General features: G+C 33.3%; 1 protein-coding gene across 6 annotated transcripts in view; it reads right to left on the bottom strand.

Annotated features, from left to right (window-relative positions):
• LOC145683708 (uncharacterized) overlaps positions 1-12,883 on the bottom strand; it is a 179,682-nt gene that overhangs the window by 147,886 nt on the left and 18,913 nt on the right. For all 6 annotated transcript variants that reach the window (XM_081755150.1, XM_081755153.1, XM_081755155.1 and 3 more), the window contains exons 2-4: positions 12,478-12,532; positions 8,007-8,075; positions 3,129-3,194 (exon numbers count right to left, since the gene is read on the bottom strand). In XM_081755150.1, coding sequence (XP_081611276.1) covers positions 3,129-3,194; positions 8,007-8,075; positions 12,478-12,532 — 190 coding nt within the window. The remainder of the gene's footprint in view (positions 1-3,128; positions 3,195-8,006; positions 8,076-12,477; positions 12,533-12,883) is intronic.

The raw sequence follows: 12,883 nt of genomic DNA, 5'->3' as shown, positions 1-12,883 counted from the left end.
AATATAAATAATCTTAAACAAAATGATAAAATTGTATTTAACCATGTAACCAAAATATTAAAAAAAACAAGTAGATTAGATTAATAAAATGTTTTATTTACAATTTTAAATCTTGTGTTTTTATTTACAACAACAACAATAATCACATTCTTGCAAATGCATTAGTTAATGATGTTGATCTTACATGTTTCCACCAAGAACATAATTGTTGTGCATTACGAAATGCACATCCGGATTTTTTCTCAAGTTTAATATTTTGTTCATGAAACGAACACAAATCATTAAATACGTTCGCATGCAATGTGTTTAATGATGGACATTGTTTCCTTTCTAAATCAATAACATTATCTAATGCAAAAATCTTTTTAATCCAAACTGATTTTTCTGCACCTTTGGAATAAAAGGTTGCATCGTGTTTACAAAGTTGATATACAGGGTTACGTATGTGTGATACAGTATAACCACATTTATCATTCCAACTTAGTCCATGTAAGTGTAATGTTAACCAATCAATTTGTTTTTGACAACCTAACGGTAGTAAATTATATTCTATTGGTGATCTTATTAAGCAATGCAAATTTACTGTATCATCACATGCAGTTAAACAAAATTCACGAATAATAAATTCATGATTTGAAATCTTGAAACCTTGTATGTCAATAATGTATTCATTAGCAAATGGTGAAATTTCATGTTTACGTTGCAATAAAAATGGAATAATTTGTCCAACAAATTCAGTGTTCTTTAAACATTCACGCGTTTTTCGTATAAAGTTTATACTTGAGATTTCACTATGTCTTTCTTCAAACACTTCAAACAAATCAATAAGAGTTATTTCATTGGATAAATACTGCACTGCAAAATCACCAACGTTCTCAGAATTCAGTACAATTGGATTAAAGAGTAAGTATACGTTTATAGTTCTCAAAACACATTGTTCACTAATTTCATCATCACTACAATATACACATATACTATTTTCGCAAGACATTTTGTTAACACAGTTCAATCACATTCACTATCAGGATTATATCTGTCTTTTTCAAGTAATATGCGTACGAGATCTTCTCGTGCATTCATATCAACCGTCAGTTCACCATATGTAATATTAAAATAGTCTCTTGTTAATGGACCAATAGCATGAGTTAATACGTAAATATAAAACAATTCGTCTTGTACACGAGGAGTCATCAACACAGACCATGCACGTATACCTAAAATGTCATCCTCACAATAAAAACATTCATGAGCCCACTGAAATGTTTCATTCCAATAACATGCATAACATATCACATAACCATCGGGAATCCATTTCACAATACAATCTCTAATACAGTTTACATCCACCTGGTTATCACTACATTCACAATTCCAAGCTAATTCCGATGCAGCAGGTGATGGTGCCGACGTATCCACATTTGATACCACGGCTTCGTGTGATTCCGCCTCAGAATCCAATTGATCCTCCGAAAACTCGTATACTTCGTCATCGGATAAATCATTTGTTTCTTCACTATCTGATGATAAGCAAGGATAAACTTCTACATTATTTGCATATCTTTCTAACAACGTTTCATTAAATGATGAATCGGGAGAATCTGGATGGTCTTCTATTTTTGATTTCTTTTTACAAGATGTATCATTCTCATCGTCAGACTTTCGCTTCTCAACAAGTTCTTCAACCAAGTGATGCTTGTCCATGGCTAACAAAACTATACACTCAAATTTTAACAGTAATATTTAAAGAAAAATTTTCAATGACGTCACGCGCTCGCGCCCGCGCCCGCACATATTTCCCGTTCGCGTCCCTGCACCCACACCCCCGCGCCGCGTCGCGTTTTTCCGGAACTTATCTTTATTATTATCATTTATATGATACTCACCCCTCTTCTATTACATCCTCTTCCTATTTATCATTTTCTACTTATCAACAACATACCACTCACCCCCCTTCCACTATATCCAATTAACCTTTATCATTATCAACATTCGCAAAACATTGATATCAAAAACATAGGGTCTCTATAACATAGTGTATACCAATACCGGAAATACATTGATAAATCAGTCTTATCAGACCGGATATCCTGGGGACATCCTTACATCTAACTACTCGTATTGCTTGTAGAAATATACAGATGGAATTATGAAACTCAATATTATACTTTTTGAATGGGATTAGTTTTTTCTTTTCTTTTCTTTTTTTTTTTTTAAAGAAAAATCCGTTTGAAATTTTATGTTTTGAGAAAGGGTCCGCGCGCATTCATGCATACTATTCGACGTCATTTGCAATCATGGCGTCAATCTGTACGCTTCGTAGTCTGAAATTAAAGAGTAAGAAAATTGATAAGTTTGCAGACCGTAAAAGTGCAGTCAACCATCCTGTTCCTAGCAAGAGGAACATTACAGCTGCGAATATTCATCTGTAGATAGATGACGTGCATTGTTATAATGCAATAGATGACAGCAAAATGTAAAAGTATGTCCAGTTGTTCAAGAAAAGACTGACCTACTCTGCTAAAATATTTAGGGTGGAAGAAATTGAATTATTAAACTGTTCGGTCCCGATCTCGGCCCTAATGATTAACATTTTCTACTATCTGAATTATGGTCGGTTCACGGACGAAGAACTGAAAACAACTGAATAGCTAGACATCATCACCCGAGAATAGGTGTTCAAAAACTCATTGTTCGTTACTATAAATATCTAAACCAGTAAGTAAATTACGCAGATAAAAGGAATTGCGACATTATATTCTTTTGGCATTATGTTTGGTTGTTTCGTTTTTACAGCAAAACATATCTTATATAAATAACCGTTATAGTTCTCAGTATATCCAAGATCGATAATACGCTTCGTTTCATCCTGAGAAATGTTGAAGTGCAAATACTAATGTATGGCTTTTTCTTTTCTTCCTTTTTCGTTACAATTTGGCATGAAATCACTTTTACAGATACGAATCACATCTTTGATTCATGGAAAAGTCACTTTAGAAATGGGGAAGAACATAACTTACATGCAGAAAAATTCTAGAAGCTACCATGCCTAAAGAAATCTTGATTCAAGTTATAGAATTTATATCAATTCTAATGATCAGTGGCGTAAAAAATTAACGTATTAATCATACCTGGATATTGTTGAACTGGTTGAGATGCAGGCGGTGGCCCAGGCCGAGGTCCTTGTTGATAAGCACCTACAAAATGATTTTTTCTGATTTTATTTGCCAAAATTCATGCAGAATAACACAATAACTCAATTGCAGTCTTTGGTTAAATTTTATTGGATGGAATAGATGTGTTCTAATAAAGAAAATGAAATAATGGTTTCAGAATTTTAAGCTTGAACAATTGCAATCTAATTGGCTTTGTTAACTATTTTAACGAATTAAGCCACTTAGTTCCTAACACAAAAGTGGGTACGAAACACGAAATCATAATGCTACACTAATATGAAAACTCAGTACAAAGTATAACATCTGTAAAACGTATTTTGAAAATTCAGTTCCATGCACATTACTGTTCGTAAATTTTATTGGTGGTTCTATAAATATATAAGTGTATGATATGCCGCACCTCTTCTAATATAAAAGAAAACAACCTCGAACTAAACTTGGCGACGTAAAATGTTCGTACGTCTCATACATGACTTTTATTAAGTATTCTGCTGTTTAGAAGATCTGATATTAATGACGTGTTTCTTTTAAGTCTGGGCTTAGAAATGTTTCTTCCACGTTTCTTGACTTTTTAGCCTCCTCTTTTAACTAACAATGTTTTCTTCTATTTTTCAAGACCTTGTTCAGTTGATTCTTCTTTCTCTTAACCTTCACTTTCCTTCCATCTTTCGCTCTACGGTGATATTAAAAAGACAATTTCTTTGCAGCATGTGTGCAATCCAATTGGCTTTTCAGTGAAGGTATGATGGCTAAAAACATCCTCTTCTCTCCTACCCATTTTAAAACATCTTCTTTTGTTACACTCTGTCTACTTTATCTTCTCCATCCTCCTCCAACACCATATTTCGAAGCTGTCTAAATATTTTTCTCTAACTTCAGTAATGTCTTCCTTAGTCCAATATTAAGGCTGGTAGTTACAATGATTGTTTCTGTTTGATGCTTCTTTGGCTACTGCAATTCGTAGCATATTCTCTTTGGTGTAGTGAGCATCTCTACTCAAAATACAAATATTTGAAATGATTGATTTTTTAAGTTAACTTTGTTCTACTCTGATCGTTAAGGACGCCTTTCTGCGAGATATTCTTATGGTTTTCGATTTGTCGACGTTAATTCCATTCCATATTATTTCCCAGTGTCAACTATTATGTAAACCATCTTCTGTATTCCTTCTTTGGTTCCAGCTAAAATACGTGTAACCGTGTCACCTATTTTTTAATCTGCCCTTCAATCCCTTAATCTCCAAGTCCCATTAATGCTTCACTCATTAAGCATTCACGGCACAGTTGAATAATTAGACTATACACTACATTCTTATGTGACTTCTCTTCCAATATTTCCACTGTTGGTTTCTCATTGATTGATGCACAACCTCACTAGTTAGCTGTGTACAGATTGCGAAAGAGTCGTCGATCTCTCCAGTCGACCCCGATTACTTTAAGTATTTTCAAAAGTTTTGTGCAATTAACCGAACTGAAAAATTTTGCCAATCAATGAAGCACAAACACAATTCTTTCCCATAGCTCGGGAACTCGTTTCTTAAAGGTTTACGTCATGGACTCTACCCTTAGTCGGGCTTAAGTACTACTCAAATATTCGTCATTCTTTTACTTTGATTTGTGTGATCGACACTCACAATAAGCTGCGAATGAAGCCATGTTGGGCAGAAAACATCACCACCTACTGCATCACAGAATACACATCTCAAGAAGCATTTTCCGGAGTCTATAAAATATATGCTGAGAAATAAAACTATTCTGTCTGTAAGGCTTGTGGAAGGGAGATGAGTAAATTGGAGGTAGACAGACTCAATATATCTTTCTGTTTGCCAGAATGTACCAAATTATACTACACAAGAGCTATTTATATATAAAAATATTGTTTTACAAGTTATCGGGTATTGTTAAAATGATAACTTGTGCTTTTCGGAATTCATTTCTAACTTTCAAATATTTGTTGAGATTTTTTCTTGGTGGGTAAGATATTCCTGAAAAATCTATTTTTCAGAATATAACAAGTGATTTTACCTGTAGCCATTATATTAATATCAAAAAGTGATTTAAAATATGTTTAAAACTCTTGAGTTTCTAGACAGGACTATTGAATAATCATGTGCCTCAAACTGTTAATGCGTACTTCATTCGAGTACTACTCAAACTTTATATATTTCTAAGTTGAGATTGATGAATGTCTTAAACACCTTTCTTGCTCGGTGTTTAGGTTATTTTGTTATGGATGAAATGGACTTCAAAACAGCCATCTTTTAAATCATTTTTTACTCGTTTGAGAAAGGAAAGAGTTAATGAGCACAAACTGTCAAGCAAGACATACTTTGGAGCACGCAGATCAATAAATTATTTCGGATGTCGCGCTCAGCAATAGTATGCTTTGTAATGCAACATAATTTTATGATCTTTCTTGAAGCAGTTTTGTGTTAGCACAGCCCAAGTAACTTAGAGACGTTTCATTACTTTGCTAAGTAATGTTGTAGATCTATGTATAGGCCTATAAAGCTCGCAGCATCGTGAGAAATAATTATGATTGTTTTGACGTATGACATTCGCCAATTTTATTCTGATTTAAATGTCTCCACTGACGAACATCCGAGTTACCCGTTCCAAAAGCTGAGCCTACGATTAAAGAACATTCAACGTTAAAGCTACAAATACCTTCGACTCACTTCTCCAAAGAGTTGTCTTTTACAAGTAGCATTTACATCACTCTTGGAAGAAATGAAACGACAAAAGAAATAATGTTACTTGATACTGAATCCTTTTTATAAATTGCTTACATAAATAGTCTATTCGAGCAAGATTTAGCTAAGAACGATATACTGTATTTTAGGCGCCATAAAAACTTGTTTTTTCTTCATTAAATCTAGACATAAAGTTTGTCCTCAAATGTTCCATTTTATTTAGCTTGATGTGAGGTACTAACTGAAATGTAAGCTGGTGATTTTTTCTCATTAACCACACTGCATACTGTCATGTTCCTTGCGTTATAATAAAGAGGTTAATGAGTAGTGTTAGAACAAAGAGGTTAATGAATAGCGTTAGAACAAAGAGGTTAATGAATAGCGTTATAATAAAGAGGTTAATGAATAGCGTTATAATAAAGAGGTTAATGAATAGCGTTATAATAAAGAGGCTGATGAATAGCGTTAGAACAAAGAGGTTAATGAATAGCGTTATAATAAAGAGGTTAATGAATAGCGTTATAATAAAGAGGTTAATGAATAGCGTTATAATAAAGAGGCTGATGAATAGCGTTAGAACAAAGAGGTTAATGAATAGCGTTATAATAAAGAGGTTAATGAATAGCGTTAGAACAAAGAGGTTAATGAATAGCGTTATAATAAAGAGGTTAATGAATAGCGTTATAATAAAGAGGTTAATGAATAGCGTTATAATAAAGAGGTTATGAATAGCGTTATAATAAAGAGGTTAATGAATAGCGTTAGAACAAAGAGGTTAATGAATAGCGTTAGAACAAAGATGTTAATGAATAGCGTTATAATAAAGAGATTAATGAATAGCGTTATAATAAAGAGGTTACTGAATAGCGTTATAACAAAGAGCTTAATGAATAAGACTGAAACAATTCTTCAGTGTCACTTTCTCCTTAATAGGAAGGGTAGCTTTTCCTCAGTATCATATTTTAGGCTTACAAAAGAATCTTTTCTTCTTTATTTTACTGGGAAACTGTGCGTGACCTCTTTTACTGATATTCTTCATTTTTCAGATGAATGATGTCTGTCAATTAGTGTGTGTTTAGTCTTTCAACACTTTTTGGATAAAACGCTGATGATTTTGTAGAATTAAATAAAATGTATCACTATTTCGCAGATAAACTATTCATTAGATATATTAAGAAATATTGTATATTGTACATAAATAATCGAGTGTTTTGGTCGTGATTTGTGGCCCTCATTATACGCATTATTAAGACATACAAAATTTTATAAAGTAGACTATGTTTTCGAATATACAATTACTGTTTCCATTATATAGTAGCCAGTCGTGTATTTAAATATTTTATGTCCTAGAATCGAAGAAAAGTTTGTCCCCTTTCCTCATGGCACAAAGAAAACTGTTGCTTGCCCTCTTCGTTTTTTGATCATATTCAATATGGAGTGAAACAATATGTCGTATTCGCTCACATTAATCCTCCAAGAACGGAGCGAGGTGTTGAAAACCAAATACGCGCATTACGCTTGCAGCTAATAAGCAACAGCCTAAACTCTTTCGATCACCATTAGCGTCGTAACTAGAGAACTCGGTTGCTCTGTGGTACTAAATTATTTTCAGTATACGTAGATCTCCGTTAAATATGTCTCTTGTGGACAGTCTCGTTCTTCGGCATACCATATTTAAATCTTGATATTTTTGAATATGCCACTCCTGGAAACTTACCAACGTGGGCCCGGAATTTCTGGTGCATGTATAAATACTGATCTGATGGTAACCAGAAAAAGTTGATATATCCATTGAGATGTTGTCTGTAAATCTGGAGTAGGCTTACAGTTTACTTTTGGGAATAGTCAGAAATCTGTTTAACTTATCAGAAACTACTCATATTGATGCTTATACTTATTACTACATACTATAATTCACGTCACTCGAATTGATGTGTGGCATTAGCCAATAAACTGGCAGTGCGCTATTACTAAACATTCAAGAATCTGGTCAGCCATAATTGTCCACAAATATGAACAAAATCATTTGTGAATCATCAGATTCCTCCCTGAAGGTTTAGTAACAGATCACTGCGAACTTATTGACTGATCCCACACGCCAATTCGGGTGCCGTTGACTATAGTTAAATTTCCATGCTTACCGTAATGCGGAGGTAGAAGTTGTTTAGAATGTGAAGATAAAGTATTCGCCGATAACAGTGCTGCACTTACTAAAATTTGAAAGAGAAAAAGCTATGCTATTACTCATTTTTAAAATTAAAATCTTTCTTAAGAATAATAAAAACCTAGGTTAAACACGTACATGTTGCATGTATAGTATGAAACACATTAGATAATAAACAAGAGAATTGTATAGTTTGGTTTATGCTGGTATTAAACCATAGATAAAAGATAGAGTACTAAACAGTAAGGAATGGAAATTCTGGCTTAAGAAGTATGTGAAATGACCCATTAGCTGTATGTGTGCGAATATAATTCAATGACAATACTTGAACAATAAAACATACTGTATATGTGGATGTGTATAATTCAAAAGGTGTATGCTTTATCAATTATACTAAAATAAATTACCGGCTATAATTTATAACCGGGTTGGTTGTTTTATAATTTAACTACACCTTCTCAGGAGAAATCTATTTGTTATTTACTATGCTTTCCACATTATCTTAGGTATCTTTGGAAACGAAGTTTTAATCAACAAAATTAATAATATTAAGAAACGTCCAACAAAACAGAGATACATTCGTATTGTTGAACTTCTAAGAGAACTTTGGAAGATAGTAAACACGATGTATTATTAACAGCAAAAATCAGTTACAACATTATCATAATGGTAAATTGAAGGTTCAAATTTTGATCTGGGCTGCGTAAGCATGTGATTACACCATCTTTCTCATCGAGGCCCGTCATATTTATTCCACTACATTTCTTTCACCAATATATATTTAGAAATGTTGCTTTTCCATTTATAATCCTAGTCCTTCAGCAAATCGGATCACTTTTTGTTGTAACTGACATTTACGTTTTGAATTCTTAATTCACGTACAAGTGAAATACATTTGTAAGATTGTAATAAAAATATATAATTATTAGTTCTTATCATACACTACTTTTATCACAAGGGGCATCTAAGTCAATTGTTCAATTTCAGATTTAATTTATCATATATTTTAGATTTTTGTAGTTTGTTGAGTGATGATAATTTTCCTGAGATTTCTTAATTGTAGAGTTGTTAGTTTTCAATTGTTTTAAGCAATGCTACTTTTATGTGAAATGTTCTTTATTTATTTCTTTTAAGTTTAAGAAACGTAGGATTCCTATTCCGTGAGATCATGTGTCATGATAAATTGTAGGTTCGACCTTAGTAAAATCGAACTTCAGGTAATAGAATCACCCTGGAATTGCTCTATAATAATACCATATACCAGATTGTTTGTTACTCTCAGAAACCGCTTTATCTTACGAATTATCTTAGTATTATTTGTTATGTGAATACAAGTGTAAATGTTGAGAGTCAGATAGTGCGAAGAGATGATAAATATAGCTTCTGAAATTATTCTTTTCTAAAACAATTAAATATTATTACAGGTGTGTAGTTGAATAATTTAATTTTAATGTATATTTTTAACACTTAGATTGGTATGTATAATTGGATAATTACTGTACCATATTATAATATTAAGGAATTTGAAAAAGATACGAGTATATTGAAATAGGGATCAAAAAACATAGTTGTAAAACTGCATTTGACGTTGCCTATTGTCTGTATACAGACTTAACGACAATAAAAATATTCTATTCTATTATATTATATTCTACGAGTACAAACCTGATTCTTAGTGTTCCGAACTACCTAAGATTTACAACTGAGCCGTTAAGAAAACGTTATTTAAAATACGACGTTATGTCTAAATGAAACGAAATTAATGAAACCAAATATTTCTTAGTTTTAAGTAGATGAAGTTTCTAGGTTCTATATTTAAATTTCATTACTATTGAGTTTCGTTATTAGAAATTTTGTAAGATGGACTCTATTAAGAAATATTGATTAGAATTACTTTTGCATTGCTATCTTGAATTATCATAAAATTTGCTTGAATAACTTTATCCATAGTAGCTGTAAGCATTCATCCTTGCCTGGTCTCACAAGTAAAGAGTCCAAATAGATGAATCGAGTTGCGGAATGAGACATAGTGCGCCTGATTGATTATGTGAAAGTATGTATATGTGCAAAGTTATAGACTTTTGACTCGTGAAAATACTGAAAGGTGGACAATGCAAACGGTGATAGTTTCACATACTGACAAAAGAAGAATGGGTAGAGTGGATAATGAATCTTCGCCGCCATCTTGAAATCCGCCATTTTGAAAATTGATATTTTTGGAAATGGAAATGTTGTCATATGATATATCAATTAGGGCCAGCATGTTCTCAAAGAATCAATTATGAACTTTAGTGATTGTTATCTGTACTTATTTGGAATATTTAGGGTCACTTTTATAGTTATTTACGAAAATGTAGGAGACTGATACTCGCATGTTGAAATATTTTATCACGAAATCGTATGTAAGTTAAACATATCCACAAGCCAAGAAAAGTAACAATGAAATTTGATACTCAAGTTGCATATTATTACATTCTTATTCTTATTCTTATTCTTATTCTTATTCTTATTCTTATTCTTATTCTTATTCTTATTCTTATTCTTATTCTTATTCTTATTCTTCTTATTATTACTATTAATATTATCAAATTTTACTGTTGATGTCAAATTACACTGTAGGGTTTGTTGGCTTGTAGATATATTTAACTTACATGTATTTTTGATAATGCAAACTTTGAACATACGAGTATCATTCTCCTAGATCTTCGGAAATAACTATAAAAATGATCCTAAATCTTCCAAATGAGTACAGGTAACGAGCACTAAAGTTCATAATTTACTTTTGGAGAACATGCTGGCTCTAATTGATATATCACATGACTAATTTCCATTTCAAAAAATATCACAGATTTTATAATGGCGGATTTCAAGATGGCGGTATAGGCTCATGATCTACTCTGCTCATTTTTTCTTTTGCCAATATGTAAAACTACCACCATTTCCGTTGTCCACCTTTCACTATTTTCACGACTCAAAAGTTTATTTTATGTAATTCAATAACATAGCATAGCCCTTCTCACACCAACTTTGAACCCCTCCGCACCCGTTTCCTATTGAGCTCAGCCGCTACAACGTTGCACATATACATACGATCACATCCTCTATCAGGCGTGCTATGTCTCATCCTGAAACTCGATTCTTTCATTTAGACCATTTACTTGTTATTTCAGAACCCGGAGTAAAAGAGGGGGAGAAGAATGTCTTTAAAGGAATGTCCTCACAACCATTCCATTGTTTGTGTATTTATCCTCCTCTTTTCTAAGTCCTAAGTCCATGTCAATCTGAACAACGAAGACAACACCTGATATGTAAAACCACACTTCCAAGATATCTGGTCGCATACAAGCAACACGTTCGGGGATATGTTAAATCTGAAAATTTTCCACTTGAAAGATGAATAAATTTATCCCCTGATATCCCACTAAAATAAAAACGGTTTTGTACACGATTCATTCTCGTGGAGATCTATCTATATGAAAGGACCATCCAGAAAGTAACTTTCCCACGCGTCCTACAGCTAGGAAACCGTATGTTACTCGAGACAACTGCGTGTACGTGAGAGAGTAAAGTTCTAGCATGGCGCATGAGCCAGCGGAATTTCCCTAGTGTTTTTTAGTAGGGTTGTGCCAGTGGTTGAAGATGGGCGTTCCTTTTCGAGCTCCCGTCTCGCGGGAAGTGCGAGTAGTGAAGTTTTTGAATACACAGGGCATAGCGCTGATTGAAATCCAGCGTCAGCTTTGCCAGGTTTATGGACCTAACATCATGAGCAAGAAGATGGTGCTTTTCTGGTGTAGACAATTTGCAGCAGGACGCCAAAATGTGCATGATGGGTCTTGTAAGCAACCCACGTTTCATCTCGCGTGATGATACAGTCCAGAAACTCTCCTTCCTCATCGTGGTATTGTTGCGTCTAGCTATGTGTTCTGGATTCAGTTACTTCACTTTATCACTGCTCACAGTTCATACGCAACGGAAGCTGAAATAGGAACGTCCATTTTTAACTACTGTTACGACGTTACTGAGAGCACTAGGAAAGTTCCGCTGGCGCATGCGCCACTTTAGGATCTTACTTTCTCACGTGCATGTAGTCGCTTCGGGCAACATACGGTTTCCTAGCTATGGGAAAGTTGCTTTCTATATGCGCCTCTTACAACATTTGGTGCCTCTACGTGATTCCTTTCAATGGGAAACGCTGATGACATTATATATATTGTTATTGTTAAATATTATTATTCTTAAATATTAAGGAATATCTATTGTAATCCAATCATACACGATAGTTTTATTGTTTAATATAAAATCATTCACTTCTCTTCCATGACAACACTCTCCTCGGGACTTGAATTCTTCACTACGCTTGAATTTTTCAGTATGAACTTTCAGGAATAGAAATTGCAATTTTATCTTTGAGTGCAAAGGAAAATCTTAATGTTAACAAGTTACTTTACCTAGGCCTCTTGAATGCCGATCTCTGTTATGATGGCTTCCGAAAACAAGTGCTACCTGTAATAGATCTCATTTTGTTAACAACAACGAAGGTAAATCCACATGAAAAATGAACAAATAAATATCTAATATTTTAATCATATTAATAATCCCATTGATTGTATCCATAATACTTTTACTGGACAGTTTCGGTCACTTAAGCTGTGGCATTGCTCACCATGAAAATTACTCACATTAAGATTAAATGACATTTAAAACATAATGTACACTTTTACTGCAAGGGTTCGTATTGGAAATAGATCTGTTGAACTGGTTGTTTATGTTGAAAAATTTTTCCTACAACAAAAAGGTGACAATATAACACTAATATCGCGAATGTCTTGTAGACATTAACAAAATATCAGCATT

The sequence above is a fragment of the Thermobia domestica genome, chromosome 4 (assembly GCF_964235325.1).
Source record: "Thermobia domestica chromosome 4, izTheDome1.hap1.1, whole genome shotgun sequence".
Taxonomy (NCBI): Eukaryota; Metazoa; Arthropoda; class Insecta; order Zygentoma; family Lepismatidae; genus Thermobia; species Thermobia domestica.
The sequence above is the reverse complement of the archived record's forward strand: the minus strand, read 5'-3'. Positions and strand labels throughout refer to the sequence as shown.